This window comes from Cygnus atratus, chromosome 10 (assembly GCF_013377495.2).
Source record: "Cygnus atratus isolate AKBS03 ecotype Queensland, Australia chromosome 10, CAtr_DNAZoo_HiC_assembly, whole genome shotgun sequence".
Taxonomy (NCBI): Eukaryota; Metazoa; Chordata; class Aves; order Anseriformes; family Anatidae; genus Cygnus; species Cygnus atratus.
Window position 1 is genome coordinate 12,661,568 of NC_066371.1, and position 26,281 is coordinate 12,687,848.

General features: G+C 49.0%; 1 protein-coding gene across 6 annotated transcripts in view; it reads right to left on the bottom strand.

Moving 5' to 3' along the window:
• FLNB (filamin B) overlaps positions 1-26,281 on the bottom strand; it is a 72,249-nt gene that overhangs the window by 37,345 nt on the left and 8,623 nt on the right. For all 6 annotated transcript variants that reach the window (XM_035546501.2, XM_035546499.2, XM_035546500.2 and 3 more), the window contains exons 2-9: positions 10,669-10,917; positions 9,623-9,720; positions 8,613-8,760; positions 5,957-6,075; positions 5,170-5,247; positions 4,346-4,508; positions 2,897-3,094; positions 1,041-1,178 (exon numbers count right to left, since the gene is read on the bottom strand). In XM_035546501.2, coding sequence (XP_035402394.1) covers positions 1,041-1,178; positions 2,897-3,094; positions 4,346-4,508; positions 5,170-5,247; positions 5,957-6,075; positions 8,613-8,760; positions 9,623-9,720; positions 10,669-10,917 — 1,191 coding nt within the window. The remainder of the gene's footprint in view (positions 1-1,040; positions 1,179-2,896; positions 3,095-4,345; positions 4,509-5,169; positions 5,248-5,956; positions 6,076-8,612; positions 8,761-9,622; positions 9,721-10,668; positions 10,918-26,281) is intronic.

The window sequence follows — 26,281 nt, forward strand, 5'->3', positions numbered from 1 at the left end:
GTTTTCTAGTATTTATTTTAACTTGTAAGAATAAATTTCTCCCACCAGAGGAAAAAAAAAAAAAAAAAAGGTCAGGTTATACAGGAAGTTAGTTCTAGTTGCCCTCTAGGACAAAGACAGCAAACACTTCCAGAAGAAATACAGCAGAAAGTATTTTAAGTTACCAGACTTAATAGGTTCCCTTGTGTTTTATTTTCTTAGTCTGCAGTATGATGCATGTCATATGTTAAAACAAAAAAGCTTAACATTTGTCAGACTTTGCAACCACAAGTATGCAGGGAATGCCTACTTTTCATTTTCTTCAAGATGAAGAATCTGGGGAGAAAAGCCTAATACACTAAAATTTACATCGCTACGGCTGCTGCTTCCCCCCGCCCCCCCGTAACCGCACGAAGCCACACAGTCAGAAGGCTGTGCGAGTGGAGGAGGTGAAGGCAATACAATGCACCTTTTAATACAGCCCCAGCCTGGGGGGAGGTGACTGACTCAAAGTACAACACAAACAAAGCCATTCCCTGAGCCCAGAAACGGGGAATGGGGAGCAGCAGCACAGCCACCACTGCTGCGCAGCCCCAGGACCCCCCAGCACAAGGCAGCGGCCACCAGTGCGCCCATCGCACTGCTGTGCTGTGGGCTGAGCTCGTGGCAGAGTGAAGGACCTGGGGCCAGATCCTGGCAGAACGTCTCCATGCCCGCCTGCAGGTTCCCTCGATCTTCTCCTTCCCTGTTCACGCAGTGCTGAGCACCCAGCGCAGCCAGGATGCTGCTCTAAGGCATTCCTAGCTTTATGAGGGCAGGTTTTCCACCTTGCCAGAGACCCTGGAGTGTGACTTGCTCCTACAGATCAGATAAAGATGCAATGTGAGCCCATAAAGCTTGGAGGACAGACAGTGGTGTGGATTTTCTCAGTTATGCTGTGGTGATGCAAACCCCACCAGTTCCAGTAGGCCACCATCTCCTCACTGCTCCTCCTCGCAATCTCTGCTTTGCTCTCTTCCCCAAAACCCATCCACGGCACAGGTTCACCCCACCACACTTACTTGGTCCTTTTATAGTCACGCCGATGTCTCCGCTGCCCGCTGCTCTCGTATCAACCTTGAAGTCAGCTGTTTCCCTGATGCGGACGCCCTTAGGTTGCAGGCCTCTACCGGTGGCACGACAAGCATTTGGATTGCAGGCTGCAAGGGAATTTCAGACATCAATGCAGCCTTTGATTCTCAAAACACATGCAGCCTAGCCAGCTTGGAACAACCTGTAGTTAAATGTTGACTCAGGGCAACCACAGCTGAGCTTGCAGCACAAGTCTTAATGTTATGGTAGTAAGAAGAACACATACAGAGTCTGCCTCACCATTGTCCGTGTCCCCCAGCTTTTGGACAGCAGCATTCAGTGCAGCCAGGTGACACTGAACCCCTACAAGAGCCATATAAGAAGTAAAGCAACTCTGAAGCCATGTTGCTTTCTAATTTGATGACAGTTACGAGAACAAAACTTTTCCATGGATATCACCCCCAGATATTCACTGTACTAGGCACAATCTTCTTTAGACTGTGCCACATGTAGAGGCACGCTGCAGTATGGGGTCAAATTCTCCTTTGCAGGTAAGCCCTCGTGAACAATGTTATTGTGCCGTTCTCCTTCAGATGCACCAGACTGGAACAGCAGTCACTACTGCAGCCAAGTTCTGCACTTGCTTCTTTAAGAGATGTCACATCAACCCCCTGCTTGCAGCAGCTCACACCCACAGAAGCAGAGCCATAAAGACCCCACAGACCAAAGTAGTCATGGGTCGGGGCAGAAGGTTACACATGGCTGAGCTTAACCTTAGGCTTGCCACCTTTACTCAAGTGCTTCTCCAGGCCTGCAGAGCTGCTACAGAAACAAGCTAACGCACACTTAGGAACGACTGTCGTTACATAATCCAACTATCAGGTGGTCTTCAATTCCAGAGACCTAGAGGGTTTGAAAAGACTTAGAAATCACAGCTTCCCGGCAGCTTAATCCCAACATGCGTTTCCCCACAATATGCCGTGCTTACAGCAGGAGCACCAATCTGCCAAGCTGCTCGTTAGGTTCTGACATGTTTCAGTAGCTTACCACTTTTACCCTCACCCCGGCAGCAGCCACACCACTACATGTCCCGTGCCGGACGGTACAAGCGCAGATCGCATGCCATCTGCTAGCTCTGAGAACTGGTGGGGTGGGAGCACACGTGAGCAAGCCTACCTCGGAGTGGGAAAGGCTGGTGGAACCCTTACACAACTGAGTCAGGCAGTTTGTGGTTAAGCAAGTTTCACTGACTGGGTCACACACCATTTCAGTTTGCTTGCAACTTTCTTCCCCAACCCCAACAAAAACAAAAACCCTTTTGGCTGGGACAAGCCGCAGGCTAGAAGCTTACGAAAAGCAAACATGACGGAGCATCCTGCACACCTCTTACCAACTATGAAGCCATTAGCAGTGAAGTCCAAAATTCCACAAATGGAGGGTAGCTCAGGAGAGATGAGCAGAGATCTAAAAGCATAGGAGCACGTAAGGATGGAACAGAAAGCAAGTTAGGTGTCAGTTAGGAAGGAAAACTGTAAATACAGTAATCTGAGGAACAAAGGTGGAAAATAGCAAGATACTGCATAGCTGCTTAAAACATCTCAACAAAATACAAAGGGCAGCTTAATGTTTAGAGTTCTAGGCAGAAAGAAAACTCTCACAGCAAAAGCAGTATTACTGTTAGGGAGCACTGTTTTGACCGGGTGAACACTCAGGTGACCCGGTGAAATCAGGTCTAAGATGTTGAAAGGTAAAGAAAAGGCCCAAGGCAACATTTGAGCATATTCTGTGATCGTACCCAACGTGAAAAGTGACCATCTACATTTAGGTGTATTTTTAAAAAGCATACCTTCTCCAACGAGAACATTGCAAGGAGTTTTGGGAATTGCCTCCCCTGCAAAAGTCACTTTGACAATGTGAGGACCGGCTTGAATGGGTTTGTAGACACAGCGGTAGACTTGGTTGCCTTTGTCTTCTACTGTAACTTCAGCAAGGCTTCTCCCCTGAGGATCCTCCACTTCCACGTTCACATCACCCACACCGGCACCTGCAAAGGAAACCAACCGAGCTGAGCCTTGGCTTCCCCACGGCAGCGCGCGGCGGCCAGGATCAGAGCCAGCACCTGGGCTCAGCTCTGCTGTCATCTCTGAACACAGCCTAAATTTTCAGCCTCTACTGACAGCAACCAGCTGTGGAAGCAGGGTGGGGACAAGACAGCATGGTGGCATCTCCACGAAGCTATCAAACTGACAGGACCAGTTACGTGGCCCTCTCCACAAGGTTTGTTACATTACTGGATACACATGTGGCCCGGTTATGCTACTGCTACTGCTCTGTCACAGAGTAGCCCATAACTTCAGTCAATTCAATTTGCTCATGCTTTGGAGCAGTTTAGATTAAGAGCTCAGACAACAGACATCCTGGCCTGGGCAAGGATCCTTCTCTGTATATACTCACTTTTGCTCAGACACCTGCTCTGTACAGGTTTTATTAAACTCATCACGCAACAAAAACGGTTTTCCAGACACTTGCAGAGGCCAGACATGCCTTTACATGATTCAGACCACTCCCTCGCTCAATTAAGAGACCGAATATAACACTTCCCCCCACCAAAATCACATTTAAATTTATTTCTGAGCACCCTCAGGTAGAAGGCAATTTAAAATATGATACTCAGCACATTTCAGTGTTTAATACTTCAAGTAACTACTCAAAGTAGTTTCGCATTGTTCAAACTGAATTGACAGCTGCAGCACCTTATTGACTCACTCCTCAAGGCTACAGCATTGGCCTAACAGCAGGCAACAAACCACGTGATGGAGATGTTCTACTGAAGACAGAAGTCCTCTAATAATTAGAAGAGTTTGAAATCAGTTTGTCAGTGAAGTGTGAACTCAGAGTAGCACTAGATCAGATTCTTTTTCGGTAACACTAAATACAGAGCACACTAAGCATTTAGTTTATTTACAGTTCATCCTTAAGAGGCGGGTATTTCACATCCCTGTTTAAATGAGTAGTGGGAAGAAACCAGCCAGGAACTTGCCTGCTACCATTCTGCAAGTTCATGGCAAAAATCTGGGTAATGCTTGGCATCTTCCTGCCCCAGCTCAGCTCAGCACTTCAAATGTTTCATCCACAGCAAAAGCCTCCAGAGCAGCTTATTATTTCACCTCTGAACTCAACAGGCTGCAAATCCTCATCTACTTTTCAGTTAGAGCTTGTTTGTTCCTCCGAGACTTAGGCTTTCTTCACATCTGAGGACACTGCAGAATTTCAGCCCCCCGTTTGTTCTGCTTACCTGCAGTGTAGAGGTCGAAGTAGGTAGGCTTGTTGGCAATGTTTCCTGTTGCCTCCAATCCTGGTCCCTTGGCTGTCACTTTGCTCGCATCTCCCTGCGCTTTGTCAACATTCACTTCAAAGGGGCTCTTCGAGATGTGCTGGCCGGCAAACAGGACCGAGACCTGGAGACAGACAGCGTCAGCTCCGACCCACGGGGCAGGGGCAGAGCTCAGCTCCACTGCCACACAGCTGAGCATGAGGCTGAGTGCATGCATGGCTCAGAGGCAAGAGAGACAATGTAACGGACAACCCAAATAGTTGTATCTATCTTTTCAGGCTGGCTGTAGGGACCAGCAATCAATGCGCCAAGCAATGGCATCACTCAGCAAAAACCTGCTTCTGCAGGCCCCTGGGAACAGAGCTGGGTGGAGAACCTTCTCTGCAAAAACCCCACAGCAGACAGTGTTATCAGCAAAGAAACACCTCACAGAAACAACCTGATACTCTCCTCTGCACTTCTGTGACAAGCCACAAAACTGGTTTCATGAGCTGCAAGAAGTGGCCCCAGGTGAGAAGAGAGCCAGCTGTTGCACTGCCTACAAACCCGATTCCCTCAAACACCCACACATGTTCTCCCAACACATGCACACCCTCCCCCTTGAAAAGGGGGCAGCCCAATAGTCCAGACAAAGGATTAAGGCCACATCAGGTTACTGCTCCTTTAGGATGCCCAGAGAGGCCCTTACACCACTAGTAAACATGCAGCCCTCATGGGCTCACACTAACAACCAGCAAAGCAGCTCATTTAGCAAGAGAATCCTGGGTATTTGACACACAACCCACCTTGTGAGGTCCGGTAACCTTTGGCACATACTGAACTGAATAGGTCTTGTTTTTGTCACTGGATGGCATTATCTTCGCCTAGGAAAGAAAACACATCTGCCTTCGAGCTGTGCCCATGCACACCAGCCTAAGACTTCACTGGGTAGCACTTGATACTGCAGTCAGCAATGTCAGAGCCACGTTTCTGCGGAAGCAGGTATATACTTGCTAACTCCCCATTCCATATGGAAAAATGATTTGTCTTTAGATGAGAACCACGCTACCTTTTCCCCAGCCCCCTCCCTTGCTGTTAATTGCTCTACTAAGGCAGGCCAAAACTGAGGAGACATTAAGTCCAATGTACAGCTGTATTTTTCTGGAATGTCGTAACATGATCAAGTGGAGCACTTGGATGAGAAATTTCTATAAACATTAAAACCAGCATTTTAACTCAAAATGATTCATGGCTTCTAAATAGCTGCTTTAGCCATTCTTGCAGAATGAGTAAGGGCAGTGATTTAGTGCTGTGTGTTATCTAAACCCCCGTCAGAATGTACTTGGCCACTCAAGCTAAAGCACTACAACTACCGGACGTTTGACTTGTGTTGCTTATTTGCAGGCAGTGAAGACTTTCAGGCTCACCCAGTAAGGCAATTATGAGGGAACACTTGAAGCTTACACTTTTGATAGATGGTACCGTGCAGCTTCTTTTTAGATTACTTATCTTGTGAAAGATGGAGGCTACTGCAAAAACTTCAGTGTGCAGACTAGCTTTCTGTTTTCCCAACAAAACATTTAGCATACACACCTCTTCCCTGTTTCCTTCTGGATCCTCTACAAAGACCATCAGGTCTCCCTGCCCAGCACTGATGGTGTCTACTGTGAAGATGGCAGGCTGCTTCACCATGTTCCCATGAGGCTCAATCCCTGCGAAGCAGATGCAGAGCGGCACATTAGCTGTTGCTACAAAACTCAAGAGGTGCTCAGAAGTGCTCAGATTTACCATTCTTCGAAAGCTGCTCAAACTATTTTGCCAGTAAGCTCTGTACAAATGGCATGCAGGAACCTCTTCAAACCATGAAAATCCTGCAATCCAGTACCACTTCCATTTCACTTAATCAGAGTTTCCTTATTCCTTAGCACAAGGCCTGCTACAGCATGCAGTTACCAGCACGGTTTCATCATCTCTCTATACTTAGCCCCAAGTCATTACACCTGTCATGGTGGTGTCAGACTGGGCGGGAGGAAGAACTTCCCAAAGCTGCTGGTCCAGACTAGCCCAGACTTATTTATCTTTCTTCCAAGGGAATTACTCCTCGGCTTATTCATAAAACCGTGGGCACTACTTCTCCATCATACAATTAGTGGAAAGTGCAATGTCTGAGAGATTATAAGGGAAGTGGTTGTGTACAACAGAATTCCTGAACTTGTTTATCTTTGGAAAACAATAACTTGAGAGCAATGCAAGGAAGATTGTGTTTTTACTAGGAAATCTGAGCATTCTGATAAGGTGTTAACAATTGACATATTCATTCTTTCAAACTAACCCCTAGATTATCATCTAGTTTAAACGGCTATAAATTCACTCTGCATATCTTCAATCCTCTGCACAGACATTACAATACAGTATTTGAGTATCCCTCCTCCTGCAGGCACAAAGACAAGGACAGCTCATCCTCGGAAGATGCTTTCAGACTGGACAGCATTAGTCATAGCACTGTCCTAGCCTACGTTTAATCTTCTAGATTTCTCTCTCTTCTCGGAGATCTGCTTTGGTTGGTTAACTGAGAACTCATCATGCGTCACTCATGATCTGCATGCTACCTCCACAGGCTCATTCACAGCAAGCCTGCAGACAGCAGACTCCCTAGGAGTAAATCACAGCAGTGTCCAGGGAGATGTGCTGCACCTAAGATTCACGTTAGGATGTTCTTACTTCAGTACATGAAAAAAACAATAATAAACAATTAAGACTGACCAACTTCACACTTGACAATTACCTTTTTCTGGAAGCATAAAGAAGTGTTATTTATTTGCTCAAAAGACCCTGCCCCATTTGGCAGTGCTCCTTGCTGTTGGAGTCACCTTTCAGTCCTGACACGTTACCAGTCAGAACTGTCATTTATATTCAGTGACTCGATTTTGACGATTAACTAACTATGGGAAAACATCTGTCTTTCAAGAAGAGCTGCTTATCCATTATATTTTCCATTACAATGGCTTCAGAGCACAGTATGCAGAAAAGCTGACAGCAAAATTATTTCAATTTTTGAAAGAATGTGAATGTGACTAGAGCCAGACCTAGCAAACTGATGCAGGCTGATCAGTCATTTACGCAGTCTGACAAATGTGTCCATGTGCTGTGGTTTGCTGTGCAAGCCACCACCAAAGGATGTAAACCTAAAGTAGGGAAACTGCTGAACTTCTGACTACAGTAATTGCTTATCAGTGCACAGGTAGCATGCTCATCCACTTGACTAGTTAAGTTTCAATAGAAAATCAAGTCAAAAAAATAATCAAGAAAAAACAAAACAAACTAAGGAAAGTCTCATTTCTTTCCATTCCATTTTTATACACCCAATTCTGAAATACACTAATTCTAAAAATCTTGAAGGACCAGCAGCAGGCTGCAGGTCTGAAACAAGACGGAATGGAGAACAAAGTGCACTGCATAAATTATGTCTTGCTACGTACCAAGCACATTAAACATAAAAGTCTGTTATTCATTTAGCTGTTACTGTATTCCAACCTAGAGTAGAACCACATCAGAAGTTATGGGAATTTTCTATTTAAAACCTAAGTTAAAAATACGAATGTCTATGCAGATTTACAACTGCATAAACACCGTGGACGAGTCATTCCAATTAGGAAATACAACCTTTACAACAAAAGCTCAGCACTATTTAGCATTTGAAGGGTTACCAACCCACCTGTGTGCATGTGCAAAGTATTCACACTTATCAATCAATTCAAATAACTCATTTAGAATTAGCATACCCTAATATGTATTGCCACCTGTCCGGAAAACTGGACTCTCTGCCTCTACAGAGTGCCCGCTCAGAGATGCACACAGATGCAAAGAGGTTTTTCTCTTTAAAGGAGTGCTGTTACCAGCAGAAGCATTCGCTGCTCTATCACTGACCACCAGCAGCAATACAGCCAGCTTAAATTTCATACCAGGGTTGTTTTAGCCCCCATGTCATGCTGCTTCTTCCATCTGTGGACTGCAAGATCAACAGCTTGCAAAACAGGTTCAGAGAGCTCGGGGAATTCACATGTTAGAACTAGGAGTGTCTTTTGGACTATATCCACGTATTTCTGAAACTAGGCACCACACCAAGAGTACACAAGTGAAACTTTGAAGTCTGTTACAGTAGGTCTGGAGTTCAACATAAGCAAAAAACCCCACCCAGCTTTCTGAAGAGTCAAATACTCTGTGCAGCTTAAGCTTACTGAGTCCTTACCTCTGCCATAAGCTCTTGCTTTCTTTGGATTCAGTTTGGGCTTTAAAGGAGCTCCTGGTTTCAGCTTGGCTTTAGGGAATTGTGACAGGTAAGTCATTACAGAGTGCTCATCCACATCAGGGTGGATAATTTCCTCAGGAGTAATAACCTGAAAGACAGTGCAATTAAGAATATGATATCAGTGCTTGGATACCGCATGTCAACACAGAAACAGAGCTACGGCACAAATTCTTGCATTTGAAAACTCCCACACGCTAATGTGCTTTCTTCCATTTATTTCCCTGTGATACACACTACTTCATTTATTATCTCATGGCAAGAAAATCAAGAAGCTCATTATGATCCCAATGTGATTTGGGAGGCAGGGGGTTTTTGCACGTTCATTATCTAGGGGTTGTCAGGAGACTGTGACAAGCTGAATGGTAGCAAGCCAAGACAGCTGCAGCCATGCTCACCCCAAAAAGCAGCACAGGGATAACTGAAACTGAGAGAATCAAGAAATCAGAATCCTGCATGCAACAGCCCTGAAGTGAGCCTTGTGACCAGTTTCTTTTCGAGCTCCCAAGGTACGAGCTGCTCCAACAGCTCCGGAGACTTCAGCACTTTTGTCCAGCTTTATCAGCATGAAAACAAACTGGTCTGCAAATATATTGTTCTCTGTTTAGAAGTCATCTTTGCAGATGATTTTGTAGCCCAGTGAGTTTTTCTTCTACAGAATTCAATGCAGCTGAACAGACTCACTCCATGGACTAATAAGGCAAGCATCACTAAATGTGCACTTTTCCCCCACTCCACCTACATGCTGCAACACTGGCTACCTTCAGCAGAGACACAAAGAAATAAAAACTCACAACTGGAGCACTGAAATATAATAGTGTTTTTCATTAAAATTTGTCCTCTCAGGCACTTTTGCTTAAATGAACTGTAACTTTTTCACCTATTTTTCCCAATCTCAGTTCAAGCTAGCTGCAAGTACAAAGCTCAGCGCTGCGCCTCCCGTAGTGCCTTACCTGCGGCACACCCAGCCAGTCATCCGCCTGTTGCATGGCCTCGCGAGCGTTGTCAACGGGTTTGCTCGGGTCCCAGGTCTCCCAGTCAGGGCACAGGCCTGCAAATACATTTCAGTCATTAGGTGTCATCTGCAGAGAAGCTTCCTTAGCTAAAGAAGCCAGGTATAACCTCTGTAACTACTTGTATTACGCTACCGTAAAGACATTTGGACCCTCATAAATGTAACCAAAATGGGCTGAGCAAAGCTGCTCACTGAAACGCTTCTTGGACAACCACCACCATCTCCAGGGGCTCTTCCAGCAAAGTATTAAAAAGCCGGTTCAAAAAGTCTCCCTCCCATCTTGCCTGTCAGCAGAAGAGACGTGTATCATTTCAGACAGCCACACAATGCACGGCTTTAAATTTAAATTGTGGAAGACACTGCCCTAAATTCAGCACAAATACATCTACGGATCCTTTATGTTCTGGTGGTTCTGCTGTGGCAAATTTCAGCAAGCAAATTTCAGCTGCCTGCCATAGAACCCCCGATAGCATCAGCGAGGCTGTATTACGAGGAAGTGAGGAAACTGCCTTTTTCACACTTCATCACATTGTTCGCTTTAAGCAGCAGAGCTGTAACTTGCTAAACACTGCAACTGCAGGTAGTGTGCAGCTTTTGGCTGCCCCGCTCTCCCTGTGCAGCCCTATTTTAAGAGGACACACGAAGCCTTGAAGTTGAAAGGCTGCTGGCACTTGCTGTGGGAACTTTCTGCCATTTGGGAGCCAGCATTTGCGCCTTCGTCCCATGCACCTGATACAAAACTTAGAGGCGGCACCTCCAACAAAGCAGTCATGCACTCTGCTTGAGGCCAGTATTTCTCTTGGCCAGGTCTTCTACAATGTGCTGCCCAGCAACTGGCCTCTTTGGAATTGAGTTTTCTCAACAGCCTTGCTGTTGCTCAACAGCCTCCAGCACAGCGCTGAAAAACCTCCTCTTTCATGAGCAGCAGATCAGGCACAAGAAGAGAGAGCAAGAGAACATTGACCATCAGAGCAAAGGACTTACCTGGAGCACAGCTGTCAACAAGAGCCCCCAGTGCTTTGCCATCCTGCCAGTTCTGGTTGAAGTTCGTGATTGGCAAGTAAGGAATTTTGTTCTGAATCCAGCCCAGCAGCCTCTGCTTCGGGGTCTGCTTTTTTGCATCATCATCACCCTCATCCTCCCACACAGGCATGGAAATCGAGTAGTGGAGGATCAGGGTCCATATTAGGCCAAGGATCAACTTCAAGTTTCCATCAACTATGGCTTTACTATCTGGAAGACAAAAGACATGCATCCCATTATTTCTCAGTATGTTCTTAAGTACTGCACTCATGTAATCAAGGAGAGAATCCTGCAGGCCACCACAAGCATGTGCTCAGCAACACCCTCTGTTTGTCCAAGCTCAGCCAAACAAGGGCTGCTCTGCAACGCTACAGGATGGCCTCAGACCAAGTGATCTTTTCATGCACAGCAAGTTATCAATACATGCTATCAATACAAGAAGGTCTTGACTTTCAAAATAAAGTGATTATAGGGAACAGCTGCCAAGAACAGTACGCACCAGGGCACTCCCTTTAACCCAATGCTCAGATGAAGCTGTTAATGCTCAGACAGTTTCACAATAGGTCAGTATGTCCCAAGCAGATAGTACCCTAACATCAGACCTTGAATGGCATTTTATCTTTGTGGATAGCTAACATCTCGTTTTGCTCAGATTTTATTTGCCTTTCTTTTTTTTAATATCAGTTTTGACTAATCTTACAGGATATGATAAGTGTCTGGCACATAGCTGCTCAGAGCTGATTTCACATTCACTCTGAGACATGAGATAGATAGCCAGGAAGTGATTAAGCCCCGGTGGATTTTAATTACCGGCTTGAGGTGAAAGTCTGCCTTGCGCAAGCAGTGCCATCTCCTAGCACCAGCCCCACAGCTGGCCTCGTGTCCCTCCACCTGCCTCCTCCCGTGTGAAGGGCAAGCTGTTCAGCAGAGCGAGATCATTCCCTAATCAGTTCAAAGGGAACATCTCCTGTACCAGAGCCAAAGGCATAACTACATTTTCCATGGCAGTGACCCCCAGACCTTGCTGGCAGGCTTCACATGGTGCCAGAGCTCTGCGAACTGGAACCACGGGCTGGAGCGTGCCAAGACATGACCAGCAGTGCCAGAGCATCTCTGTCCCATGGCAGGACCAACCCCCATAATACTGCACTGGAGCACACGGCTGGCCATCGCATCCTCATGCCAGAAACGTCTCTGAGCTTTAGTCTGGGATTTATCCTGACATCGGCATTTTTACTAGAGTGGATGCAGCAATGATTTAGTGTATTACACGTAAACTCGTCTCAGAAAGCCAGCCACATTCCCGGGGATGAAAGCCAGCAGGACAGCCACCTCGAGCAGACATGTTACTCGGGATAAAGGATAGCCCGTCTCGTGTTTACGGCACATAAATATGTCTCCGCACAGACGTGCCGCGGTCACTGCGGCAGCCGAGTGGCTTCCTCCAGCCCCACTGCCACCTCCGAGGGCAGGACACAACAGAGGTCCTTGAGCAGGGTTATTAAGAGCCCGTGCATGAGGGCTTCTGCTGCAGCACAGGAACCTCCATCTCACCAGGCTCGGCGGGTGGCTGCCCGAGGGCAGGAAAAGGCCGCAGCAGGAGCGGGACGGCTCTTCCTCCCCAGGGCTGGTGTCATTCCCACAGCAGTACTTGGTTAGCAAAGTCGGTTTGCTTTTTCAGTCTCCGCACTTCCTGACGCGCATAAGGATCTCATGATGTCATTTTTTCCAAGCCTGCTTGCAGGAGGACTTGTCTGCTTCCATTTGGGGTGGGGAGGAGAGCTGCAGAAGGCAGGCGAGACCCTAGCGGCGCCGCGCAGAGCACCCACGCGCCCTGCCTGCAGGGATGCATCCCGGCTTCCCACCCACAGCTCATCACCACTATCTCCAACACGCCGCAAAAGGACGTGCTGAGGTTCAAGAAGAAACCAGAGCCCAAAGCAACAGTGTGACGCTCAGCCCCACCAGAGTACTCAGTCTCCAGAAGAGCCAGTTCAGCACCACCACGCCTGCAGCCGTCCCCACCAGCTCTACGCACACACCACCAGTGTAAAACAACCACAAGTTTGGAGTGGTGAAAAACAAAATTGTTTCCGATGACACTTAAGCACCAGCAATTACGACTCCAGGCACTGTCGCGTACCCCAGCTCGGCCGGTTTTCCAGTGGAATTCCCCCATTCCCTGGTTTGCTTCAAGCCACTTTTCCTGGCGGTACCAGAGTGGAAAATGAATGATACAAAGAGCAGATCTTGCAGCACTGCTTTCCTACCACAAACGCTACTTTTAGACATACTTATTACTCATACAATCTCCACTGAAGCTTTACAGAGCCTTTCAAACTACGTTTCCTCAATGACTCCCCTGGAGCTCACGGTACATTTGCAGCAGAGACATCCACCTCCTGCGGTCACTCCCTCAGGATTACAACGCTGCTGCAGAGACCCTCCTCACACCTCACCCACCGAGACCACTGCAGGCAGTTTGAGGTAAGCATTTTTGTGAAAGCGTGATCTGCATGATTTACTTCATTCATGTTATGACGCCTAAGTGAACATCTGCAAGACCCACTTACGCATACGCTGGTGGAGCCACTGGGAGATGCCTGCCTTGGACTCGAGCCCAGCTGGGAACAGACACCCAGCTTTACTAGTGCCACCTAAGGCAACCAAGGGGGTCGGTGTTTTTTTTGTTTGATTTTTTTTTTTGCATTAGAATTCAAAATATTTGGCCTGGTACGTGCAAGTACCGCTGACGCTCAGTTGCAGGCTGTGAATGCTGCTACATGACCACTTCCAGAACATCTGCAAGCATCACGGCCAGAGACCTGGTCCACAACCCGCAGGCAGCAGAGCAAGCAGAAACCCCCACGTTCACCTTTACCAGGAACCTTTATCCCCACCTACCCCGTTCAACGCACATTTTAACTCGGGTTACACTAGAACTGCAACTCGCTTTCCTCCTGCGAAAGACGCGGACAGCAATCCAACCCCAACAGCGCCGCACGCCTCACGCCGCCTTCCTCCCGCGGCACGGCCTGGCGGCCCGCAGGGACGCAGCGAGGCTGGGCTGCCGGCGCCGCGCTAGGCCCTGCCGACCCGCCGGCTGCTCGGGAAGGCCTGCCAGCGGGACGTAAGCTGTTCTGCAGAACCAATGCCGGCGCTGAACAAGCAAGCACTCACTCTTCTGTTTCAAGAAAGAAAGAAGAAAAAAAAAAAGCCTATATATAGCCTGCTACATGAAGTTTTATGTAGGAGTATCCTGCTTCTTAGTCAGCTATTAGGATTTAAGTGACTGCCCGGTAGGGTAAAGAGGAAAACAGACCGAACCAGAGCTGGTTTGCTTCCCCCATCACACCTCAGAGTCTAGATTGTAATTCTTACCCTTTTATTATCCTATTAACTAAGTGGCAACCAGCCCAAAAAATGGATTATGGAGATTCCATAGGCCTGCAGTACACGCCACCAATTCCAGCCTTGAAAAGGAACCAAGTTTTAACTGCTCGAGCTGATTTATAATTGTTGCTCTATACTAAATATTAATATGATATGTTACACTTGGACTGTTAACACTGCAGTCTTTGCAGCACAAAGACATTACAGTGTCTAGTTCCAAGCCAGCAACGTAACTCATTGGAGCCCAAAACGTGGCCATCCCAAAACAAATGTGTGCCATTCTTACAGCTTGGGCCACAACAGACCTCAGGACCCAACATACCACATGGAAAAGAGCCAACGCTGCAGAACTTGGTGCTCTGCGTTCGGACCTGCAGCTGCCCCAAGAGAAAGAGCCAAAACTGAAACCTGGCCTTGATCTGAAGCTTGCAAATTCACCTCTTCTAGTACAGATCTCTGAATTCCACCCAGTTCTGTGCCATTACAAGCAGGATGGTAAGGTAAGAGTTGTCTTAGGGTCTAAATCACCAGATCGCTAAGTAAATTCAGCATCTTTTGCCTTTAACCTCAGCACCGTGGACACACTACAAATTTATTTGAAGCTTCTTCAGAGCTATAAGAATATTAGACTATAATCATTGCTTGACTTCAAGAGCTCGTGCTTCAAGTGAAATTCCTGTGTTCTTATACATCTTTCAGAACAGCTTCACTCATCCTGCTCAGGTTTTTTTCTAGCCCTGTCTACGTTCTTGATTTCAGTCAGCTTTATACTAGAAGCAGCATAGTTTTTGGAGTTTAAAAAAATAAATGAAAAGATCTTGTCCCATGTGCAGTGCTGGAGGCCCCTCACTCCTCTGCTAAAGAGCTTCCAAGTTGCAACATGGAAAATTCCAAGCAGATTTCTGGGAAAAAGGGGGAAGTCTTCTCCAATACGGCTGCTGCGTACTGGAACAGGAGCCCAGGCAGGCCATAAGGTCTCCATCCTCTGAGATATTCAAACTCAATGGATGCAGCCTTGAGCAACCTGAACGAGCTGAACCTACAAATACGTGGCTTGGACTATAAAGAAACAGAATATCCCGAGCTGGAAGGGGCCCACAGGTCATGTAAGTCCATAACGAGTCCATGATCCCTGCAGGTCTCTTCAAAATAAAATTATTCTACAATTTGAAAAAAAAAACTATCTTGCAAATAAGTCTTGGAATGGTATCTTTTGCTCATGTGCAAGTCTGCCTTACATTCAGACGAAGCTGAATTACACTCAGCTGTGGCGAGGCTCCTTGAACTCTGCCCTATAGCAGAACTGCAAGTCATTTTCGTTGGACAATTAGTGGAAGCAAGATAAGCTACCGCAGCAGACAGTTTCCTCACTAAACTAAGCTACTAACACAGACTATGATAAGTCTTGTGAAACAAATGAAGGACTGAAAAACCAACTCAGAGTAGTGAATTTAAAACAGTTTCTTAGCTAAGCTGCAGTTGCTAGATCATTCTCAGCAAAGTCATCTCAAGTTTTGCTGTTGGTCTTCACACATGCAAGTTCTGTCACAACCAGGATAAATATTCACATGCAGGTCCTCTACAAAGCTGTCGCCCTCTCCCATCTTGATGTCAGCTACATTTACAATTTAAGAAAGAAGACAAACCCAAAATGCCTGGTCCTTAACAGAAGACAAAGGCGTGGTTCCAACGACAGCACTTTCTCCGTATTTCCAGACACGGAAGGAACTTTGTATAGTGCAAAGTTCATCTCGGTTACTTTTCATCACTTATGCCCACATCTTAGGAATTTTAAATCCTGCTGTCCTGCAGCTTGTGAGCACTCTCCCACCTCTAATTATTCTCAAATGTTATTGAACAGTTATAGCAACTTGGGAGGGGAGAGCGGAAGTTAAGCACTCATTAGGGCTTTATATTCTGCAACAGTTAAAACTGAGCACGGAACCAAGCTTCAAAGCCCTTCTCCATGCTGTGCATGCCGAACAGAAGTATGCAGATGAGATGGAGCTGAGCAAGCTAAGGAAATTCCTTGCTGAAGCATACAGTATGTGTTCACAGGCTTACCGTGGCTGCTAAAGACATTAGCAACATCCTCTGCAGGGATAATATGTCTGTAAATCAATTACACGGGTTTCTCTGTGCTTTGAGAACATGCTTCAACCATTTCCTTCAATGACCCCTTAAGCCTAGGTGCACCTCTCAGCTCCTCAGGGCTCAGCGCAGAGCTGTCGCCTGGCCGCACACGCTCGGCTCACCCAGGGGAAGCACAGGCTGTGCTCGTCTCACATAGTTGGCACCACAGCCGCTGAATTCCAGCCAGTTTCTTGGATTCCCAGCTATGACCTGGTAGCCTCTAACGGCAACGCGCTCCAGCCCGACCGCATCGCGGCTTCTCAGCCGTGTTTGCAGTGTGCTGTGACCTGTGGGAGAGCTCCTCCTCTGCACCCAGCTCACCTGAACGCCGGCAGGTGGTCACCTCCTCACCTCCAGCTCCAGCTTTGCACCGTGCCAAGACTGAGCACAGCCACAGCTTTACTAACCAGCCTCAGGGCACCGTCCGCACCTTCGGGAAGTGTAAGTGACACCAGGCGCACATCGGCTCCACCAAGCTTTTCACAAGGGGAATTTTCCAAGGGGGACGGCATTACACTGGAGGACCAAAAACACTGAGCGTTCATCTGGACACAGGAGGATGGAAAAAGTGTGTTTTTTTTTTTTTTTTGCAAGAGGAGGGAAATGACTTTCCTCTGTGCCTACCAGGGTATCCAATTATTAAGAAATTTATAAGATTCCTCTATGAAAGGCTCACCTTTGTATTTAGGAGATTAAACCCTGCAACTCAGGGAAGGTTTTTTTTGTTTTGTTTTGGTTTTTTTACTTTAACTCGATTTGAAACCCTCCAGACCAGCGAGCAATCTTCAGGCAGCTACTGCATCCATGCCCCGGACTTCTCATTCCTGCACGCTGTGTCCTTGGAAGGATCTCTCAGGAGATGGAACAGGCAACTGGAAAAATAAGGTCAAATTCCACCCCCCAGCGTAGGCTTGACAAAAGAATCAAACAGGCCTTTAATACAGAAAGGACTAAAGAATCAAACCAGTTGGGCTCACAATGAAATACAGATTAAAACAGCTCTGCCCAACTTAGTGGGCACCTAGAGGCCGCTGACTTCTCACATCCAGAAGAGTGAGGTGTAAGCCAGCAGAAAAGGTGAATCTAAGCCAGCAGTGTAATAGCCACAGCTACCAACCCAGTTTCTCCAAAAGTAAGTGGAAACCCAATAGGGCTGGGAGGAGAAGTCATGAATTTCAAAGTTGGGAACTGTTGGGGTAGGAGTGGAGGAAAAACAAAAGACTACAGGTGGCTTATGACCAAATTCCTTCATACTCTCACTACACTAGGGCGTTTGTTGCCTTCAGAGCCATGTACCAAGTTATGGACGCAAGGAAAATGTGCCTTCAGAAAGAGCCACACGCAGCAGCTGCTGGTGCACACCTTCCTGACTCCTGCGGCAAGTGCTCCCTGGGGACATCCATATACCACCAGCTCTCGCAGGAGAAGGCACTGGGGACACCTGGGCTTGGTGGCACTGCCACGGAGCACGAGGACACACCGGCTGTGCTCAGGCCAGGTTGCTCAGGAAAAGCACTTTCAGAGATGTCAGGAGGACTTGGTATAGCCTGCAAGCTGCTGGGATGGACTGACAGAGAGCAAGGAAGCAGAGCAGAAGACTAAGAGCTGCTGTCCATGCTGGCTCTTTAAGACTCAGCTGCTCGTTGCCAAGCAGGTTTTGGTTTGCAGCAGGAGGACCAGGGATACAGACACCCAGCCACCAAGCCGTGCACAGGAACACCACACTAACGATCTGAACAATCTTTTCAGGGCAAAAAAAAAAAAAAAAAGTCAGTCTGAACTTATTCACTGCCAGCCAGCCCTGTGGGGCAGCGTGCCAGCCCCAGCCCGTGCCACCACCACAGTGTGACCCCAGGCTCTGGCTCGGCCAGTAAGCCCTGGCACGGCACTGCCGGAACCCCAACGCCGCCGGCTCCTGCAAGCCCCCCGCGGATCGCGACGGGCAGCAGGCCTGCCGCGACACGCTGCGGGCCGTGACATCACCGCCGAAACCGCCCGGCCGCGGCCCCGCGCGCCGAACAAAGCGCATTCCCTGCTGCTGAGCTCATCCCCACGCTCCGTCGGTGCCGGCCGGGCCACCGCGGCTCCCGCTCGCCTCCGCTGGGGATGTGCCCTGCATCGCTGGCCCAGCCACCCTCGGCTGCAGAGCCCTGCTGTTGGGTGGAGGAAGGAGCGGAAGGTGGCTGCGGCGGCTGGCAGCCCCTTACCAACCACCCCGTGCGATGCAGACGGAGGGTTTGGTTCACGAGGGGTGTTGAATCTCCCCACTGGCACGTGGGGAAGGGTGCTGGCAGCAGCTCCCGTCCCCATAGCGGCGAGTGACCGCAGCGAGCCCACGGGGGACGAGTGGCCTGGGAAAGGCCATGGAAGGCGTGGGAATGCGCCCACACTGCCGCACGTCCCCATCGGCCAGGAGGGAAGCACCAAAGGCTGGAAGGACAGTCGGCGCAAGGCATCCCAGCAGTGACTAATCATCCAGGAATTCGTGCGAAGGAAAGTCCCTGTGGCTTGGGAGTGAGCTGCTGGGAAGTGGATTGCTGTGAAGCGATGGAGAGGGGGCAAGGAGGAAGGTGTTTTCCTGCCTTCGCCATATCCTCTTAAGTTAGCCAGGAGAAATGCTCACCTCTGCTGCCGAAACCAAGCGCCGTGGCACAAACCACACGGCCCTCCTCCGGACGCGGGGCAGGGTGAGGGGAACGACCCTACTTCAGGTCTCTGCTCACCACGGGTCAGCACATTGCTACGGCACAGCGAGCCTCTGCCCTCCGCCACAGTGAGCTCGTACATCCAAGTCAGCAACACTGCCACCCGATTCAGGGGAATTAAGTTCCATTTTAAGCGAGACATGAAGATTTTAGACAATTTTGCATTTGACTAAGCTTAGTGAGAAATGTTTGTCTGATAAACTGGAGGACATTACTGTATGCATGCAAACAAAAAACGCCTTCTCACAACACACCACGGGCTTACACAACCAGAAAACCCAGCCTTGATCAGCAAGGCTGAACTGATAAAAACAGCCACGCAGTTAGACGTCTGCAAGTTTAACAACAAAACTCAGTATTTTCTCTGAAGGAGGAGAGCCCTGTAACCACCTCTGCAGCATTAAGATAGCCCTAAACCACCCTGGTTCGCATCAGGTTGCATCCAAGTTAAAAACCTGACTAGTTTTTGCAAAAACCTCCCAGGGCCATCAGAGACCCCAGCAGGCCAGATCCCGATGGCATTAACGCCATCACCTCCACGGAGCTCAGCCCCAGAGCTGTGCATGTCCAGTGCAGCAAGCTGTGTTGCATCTGCTTGGGAAAGGCTCTGCTTTCCCAAGAGCCCGACTCTTCCCATCTCCAGCCACACCTGAACTGGTCCCAGTTCACCACCCTGCTCCAGACCTTGGGTACGCTGCCTCTGTCCCCAGCACAGGCACCCCCACCGAGAGCGGCGAGGCCGAACAGGAGCAAGCAGCGCGGAGGTTTCCAGACGCCAGGGTGACCTCTGCGCTCCTGAGGAGCGTGTTTACTCACACTGCGGGTAGGTCAGGACAGTTGTAAGAAACAGCACGGAGAGCTGTGCCGAGATAAATGAGCCCATTCAGATAGGGCTGCCTAATGCCTTCTGGGCCGCAGACGCCAGGCACGGAGGCTGCAGTGGATGGAGTTCCTGAAGCCAAAACCAACACGTTGGAAATTATCAGAAGTGATTGCTGTTTGGGGAAATCCTTGGCCACAACATACACCGAGATTCAATTTTTCCACCTGAAAAGCAGAACCATTGTATTGTCACAGGACCGTCTGAAGGAAATTCCCATTCATGCAGCCCTGCATGGCTCCACCAATCCCCACTTTGTGCTGCAGCACCAAGGAGCTCAAGATCAGAGCACGCTTTGTGCTCCTGGGCTGGTTAACACGTCAAAAAAATATCCTGCCAGGTATTTCAGCTACTGAAAGGATTTGTGGCTTGTCCAAGCCTTGACGTTCTCTGATGCTGAGCACCTCACAGCACAGCTCCAGGTTTTTCTGGAAGCATTTAAGCACAGAAACCCTGTTACAGATGCTCTATAGCTGTCTGCAGCTTAGTGATAAACTTACCCCAGAACTTACCAGCAGGTCAGCTCCCTGTCCTACCACTTCTCCAAGAAGCGGGAGGAAACGTGATTAATCTCTACAATCACATCCTCACTACAGAGAGCGCCAGTTACTTTGAAAACCTCTCTCCAACACCTGAGCCATTTTAATGACTCATGTTGGCATTGAGGCAGGTAGGCACCCTCAGCATGACCACACAGCACCGAAAGCAGCCCTACAGCCACACGCTGCCACCAGCAAACACCCCGTCACCCCATCTCAGCCAAGGGTCAGGCTCAGCAACCACCCGCTGCCACTGGGTGCCACCACGATGGCACAAAGCGCCGGGGCCAGCTGTCGTTGTGCCTCCGAGCACTGCCACAAGTGTGTGTGCCCACCCAGAGGGTGACGAACCCTCACAGAGCAGGCTGCTCCCTGTGGCCACGTGCCCCTGCCACCCCTCTGCCACCTGCGGGAGCCAACAACCCTGAGCCCCTAGCTCTGTTCACACGTGGGGGATTCGTTCCAGGGTTTGAGGGTAGTTGTTGGGTTTTGTTTTGTTTTTCAAGTACGTTGCACGGCTGTATTGCTTTTCCACGACTGCTGTGAAAATGTCTTTGTGCTTTTGCATCCAGCTAGATGTTAGCTCCTCACTACCTTTCATAAACAGATACCTGCCCTCCCCTCCACTGGACACCGTGCCCATCCCATCTTCGGCAGCAATTCCGCACACCTGTACAGCCGAGCAGCACACACACTTCCACCTACATGGAGCACCAAGCACAAGGCTTGCCCCTGCACGGTCAGGATTTAAGACCTGCGTGCTGAACATCCTGCACAGGACAGCACTGGGTTTACACAGCTTCAGCCAGAAGCTGCTAACACCAGAACAGCCGCCTGGCTCGAGGCCCAGGGAATTCACCCGCCGGTGGCAGCCGCGATCAGACAGACCCCGTGCAAGAGGAGCCCTCAGATGCAGGAGAGCGCTGGCAGATCCACGGAGAGGCACGGTCGCATGGGTGGTCTCCGAGCACCTTAAGAAGGACCATATGGGATTAATGGCACAGCCTCAGCACACATCAGCCACGGCTGCACCACACGCGCTCGTGCAGAGCACATACCCACGCCTCCCGCCCCAGCACCCCGTCCCTGCCTGGTGCTCGCTGCACGGCAAAGCTCTAAGACGACTGCTTCGGACGCTCTCCAGCTCCGTGCATGGGCTCCCACCGCCTGCAGGCCCGCTGCTAACCAGCAGCAGCTCTGCCCATCTGACGCAGCCAGCCTAGCCCAACTTTGTCGGGAGCTGCTCACGCGTAACGGGCTCTGGCCGCTAACAGCGTTTCCGAACCAGGCAGCGCCCAGAGGGACACCTCCTTTCCTCTCCGGAGGCTGGACCTGAAGCCTTCCAGCTGGGCGCTCCGTACAACCCCTCCCAAGCGTTGCAAGCTCCCAGCCGTCTGCACAGCCTCCAGGGACAGCGCTCTGCCATATACGAGCTGACTGCGCAGGGTGCAGCCAGTTACCCAAATACCAGCTGCAGGACCCAGCTTTTCACCTGCAGTCTCACATTGTCCGCATTTGCAAGCCAATTGTATTTTGCATTCCTAACACAACACAAAAATAAAGGACTGGCTTCAGGGGCAATTTTGCTAGAACCAGAACAGCTGCTCTGCCTGGTTGCCCTCTGTGCCACCTCCTGACTTCGCACCCATCAGTAGCACTGAAGACAAGCTCAACTAGCAATAAGACTTATGCCCCGAGACAGTCAAAACTCACATCCCACAGCGAGGAGCAGCACCTCAGAGTTTACGTATCATTACCATTTCTGCACGTGCACACCGCAGGCCTGCTATTTAAGCAGCAGTCGGTTCCCAGGGATGAAGCCATGCCGTCCCAGCACAGATAACTGCACACAGATCCAGGCAGGCAAGTCCACTCTAGCCTGCACGAGACCTGTCTTTGCTTCTGGGACTCAGATATTGGCACCTGTGACCGTATCCCTTACAGTTACCCAGCAGACTACCAGGTATTTACACCTTGTTTGTTACCAATTCCTCAGTTTCACCATGAAAAGTGTTTAGTAGCATGCCTCGCTGCTACCCCATCCAGAGGTATTTGTCCTGTTCCCAAAAGGGACTGGGCTGCTCCTCATTGTTTCACTGCTCAGCCTGAATCCATCTGCTGCCCAGGCACTGCATCAGGAGCCTCAGCTCTTTTTCTCACAGGTAGGGTATGAAATATTCTGCAGCTAGTTAAAGCCTATGTTTAAGTAATAAAGTTGGTTAATTAAAATATTTAAGTTTCCTCTGCCTTAGGCAGTATTTTCAACCAATAGGCGCAGCAGCTAGTGTTAGGCAGTTTATTTTTCTCCTTGCAATTAAAAATCTGTTAGGTGTATGTAGCTTCAGTTATTTATCTCTATCAGAAGAGGCATCTCTTTAGTTTTAAGCACTAAGCTCACAGCTATGCTGCAGTACCACAGCGAAATGTGAAGTAGATTTACAGAAGCAGGTTTCTGTGCCACTGACTCCAGGGAAATTCCCTGGCTGAGTCAGGGGCACCAGGCAGAGCTTTACTCAGGAAACCCCGCACACCTCAGCTGTTCCCAGGGACCGAGCCGGCAACATCTTACTCATGGCTGCTGCTCCTGGCGTTGCGGCATCGCCTGCCAAAGTGGCGTTTTACCTGTTCGACAGCACCAAAGCATACAGCAGGCCCCAGTGCTACTGCTGATGACAGCTTTCTGTGAGCGCCTTGCAGAAAAGGTCCATCCTGCAGGAGCTCACCAGGTCAGGCACTTCTGCCGACTCAGCAACCAGGAGCTCAAGAGCAGCCCAGAGGCAGCACGCAGCAGGCACAGCTCGGCCTTCAGGACAGCCTCAGGGTGACCCAAGACCCAAGCTCGGGGCTCTGGTGTGCAGGCCGAGCCTGCTTCCACGGCAGAGCGAGACACCCCCAGGACCCTTAAGGTGTAGCTCCAAACCTCCACCTTTCAAAAAGCTCTTCCTAGGCTAAATCCTGACTTTTGGAGGCCTATGATTTTTAAGTTCCTATCACCCCCACAGTGCAGTGACAGATCTGGAAGCCCCCAGCTGGTGGTAAGGCACACCATGCCCCAGCTCTCCCCAGGGGGTGCTCAGCCAGGAGCCAACCACCCTTTGCCCAGGCTGGCAAATGTGACCCTAACAGAGGACAGCATGACCATCTTGCCTCATGGCATTGTAGATACCACACATCTATGGGTGGGAGCAGATGGAGAAGTATTTTATTAAGTGAAAGTGCCACACGTTTTGGGAGCATGCCATACTTTATGCCACGTGTTGGGAAAAGTCTAGGAATACGCCCAATAACTTTTGTGATATGCTCCTCCTGTGCTGAGGTTCACAGCAAATGAAGATGCCGGTGGCCACAGGGTTAATTCTTTGGGACAAGGTCTTTACAATATCCTTGCTCAGGAGTCCCACATGCTGCTGTCTCTATAACTGCAGATGTCTGCAAGTCGTTAGCTTGTTCACTAATGCTCACTGAGCAGCCACTAATCATCTGGCTGTGACAGCACCAAGGTCAGGGCTGTGCCGTCAAGCCTTTAAAGTGGCTGTGTGCTGAATGAAAAGCTTAAATTGGTGCTTTTTCACCCCCTTTGCACAAGGGGAGAATCTGAACCACTAGAAGACAACCTCAGAATTTTCCAACTTCTTTTTTTGTGCAAAAAAAAACTTTAACTGGCTAGCTGAGAGCTGTACCTGCTCCTGCACAGCTCCATGGAGCACTAGGGCACATGGCAGCACATAACTACAGCAATCCTCAACAACCTGATGCTGTAGTTCCTCAAGCAGACATCTTCTGCTTTTGGCAGCTGGGCTGAGCTGACAATCCTTGCTCTTCCTCACTCCTAGGTTAGGTCAGGGAAATACAATCAGTACAGAAGTTGCTTTACCAGCACACTCTGCCAGCTGGGGTCTTCTGTGGTAGGACTTCCTTGACCACCCACATTTGTTGCAGCCATTCAGTTGTCCACTATGCACACCATATCCTCAGCTAAGAGGATCTAGTTCAGTTCAAACAGCACTGGACACCACAGGGCTATGTAGTTACCACAAAGCTCACATTCACACAAACTGCTGGGAGCTTCCACACCCAGCACCATGCTAGCTCTCACTGTACACTTTCTTCTCACATACAGGCTTTGTTTTCAGTCTATAAAGAAAAGAAGATACTTCATTCTTTTGGACATGTCACAGGCATGGCCTCTCAGATGTACAGTTACTCCTGAACACTCATTTTGGTTTTTTTTGGGCAGCACATCAATGTGAGTGCAGCACAGACCAGCCAAAGGAGCCCATTAGGCCTAATAAAGTTTTGGTGGACAGCAAGATGCAGTGCTGGCAATTACCATCACCTAGCCTGAGTCCCCCAAGGAGCAGAAAGACATTTCCCCACTCACCCTAGACTGAGTATTTGAGGAAGATTCACCATGACTTGTTTTGGCCATTCAGTATAGACCTCCAACCTAGCCCAGGCAGTTCGAGCTACTTCTACACAGGGGGATCCCCACAAGGCAGTTTGTAAGAGGTCCTCACATGGTCAAAGTCAACAAGTCTATGGCTGGTAAGCTCTGTATGGTTATGGTAGCAGTCTGCACATCCACACTGGAAAGGGGAACCATTCATGGGTTGGGAGCATTATGATTTCATGGCTAGAGAAGATCCTACGGTGCCAGTCTAAAAGCTTCCACGCCTTTGTCCTCACATCCAACAGCTGCAGCATCCAGCACTCCCAAGGTTGGGCTGTGGCACTGAAGTTACATTTTCTCCCCAGCAGTCACCGGATTGTTTTTTCTTTATAGCTGTATTTTCACCCCAAGCCTAAAAGAATTACTGAAAGAAATAATCCTCAGAGACGACCAAAGCTGTTTCCATTTGACTTTTAATTAGACCATTGATTTTGTTCAAGCAGTTACATAAGCTATCAGACATTTGCATGCAGCCACACTGTTAATCAACAGCCAGAACAGAGCTGAAACAATGCGATTAGCATCCCAGCCTTCCCACAGTCAGTAAGTTAGGTCTGCTCAGAAACCAACACTTCCCCCACAGAGGAATTTGATAACAAATTATGTCTGCGCAAGTGACAACCACTCACAGAGAACCACTGCAACTAATAGCTGCTGCAGCAAACAGCAGATCTGCAAAAGCAGCCAGGTGTTGGAGCAGGCTCATCCAAGTCCACTCACAAATAACTACGTTTAGCATTCAACAGCATTCCCGCTCTAGTCTGTGCATCAAAACTTGCTTTCCTGTGTTTGTGGAGCAACTCAGATTGATGCAAAGATCACTCAATTTGGTGTTTTAGAGCAGGCTCAGGGATGTCAGGGCTACAGCTTATTTGTGAGAGCAATGAGAAGAGTTACAGGGTCTTGCAAAGAAGGAAACCCCACAGAAATCCACTGTCTAGCTATGAAGTGAGGTAACGCTTGGTATCTTGCACAGTCAAGCTGACAGTTTGACACCAACATTGTTTAGTAAGCTGCTGTTCCCCATTCCACGGCAGGGATCCGAAGTCAGATTAACTCAAGTTTTGTGTCTCGCACCACAGCGGACAAGGTATGTTTGTCACACTGCCCCTTACCAGGCAGGGAGATGCCCTCGGCCAGATGCAGGCCCAAGGCAGCACCACCATCTCGGGCACTTCTCTCCCACAGCCTGAGCCCAGGGACCTCCTTCATGCAGCAGGAGCGAGCGCACGTGCCTTGCAATAAAAAGATGATTGCACAGAGGTGAAGGTCTGCTCCAAGATGTGCATGTCATGGTTTTAGCCTTGAGACCTACACCAGCTCTGAGAACTGGTTTGCCAGTGGTTGGAAGTCCACCAAAACCGTGCTGCATCTACTTACCACTGCAGGATTGTTGTGAGAAAATGGCATGTAAAACAGTTAATTACACCAATTAAAGGAAGGATAGCTAGCACGTTAGTATCTAGCCAAAGAG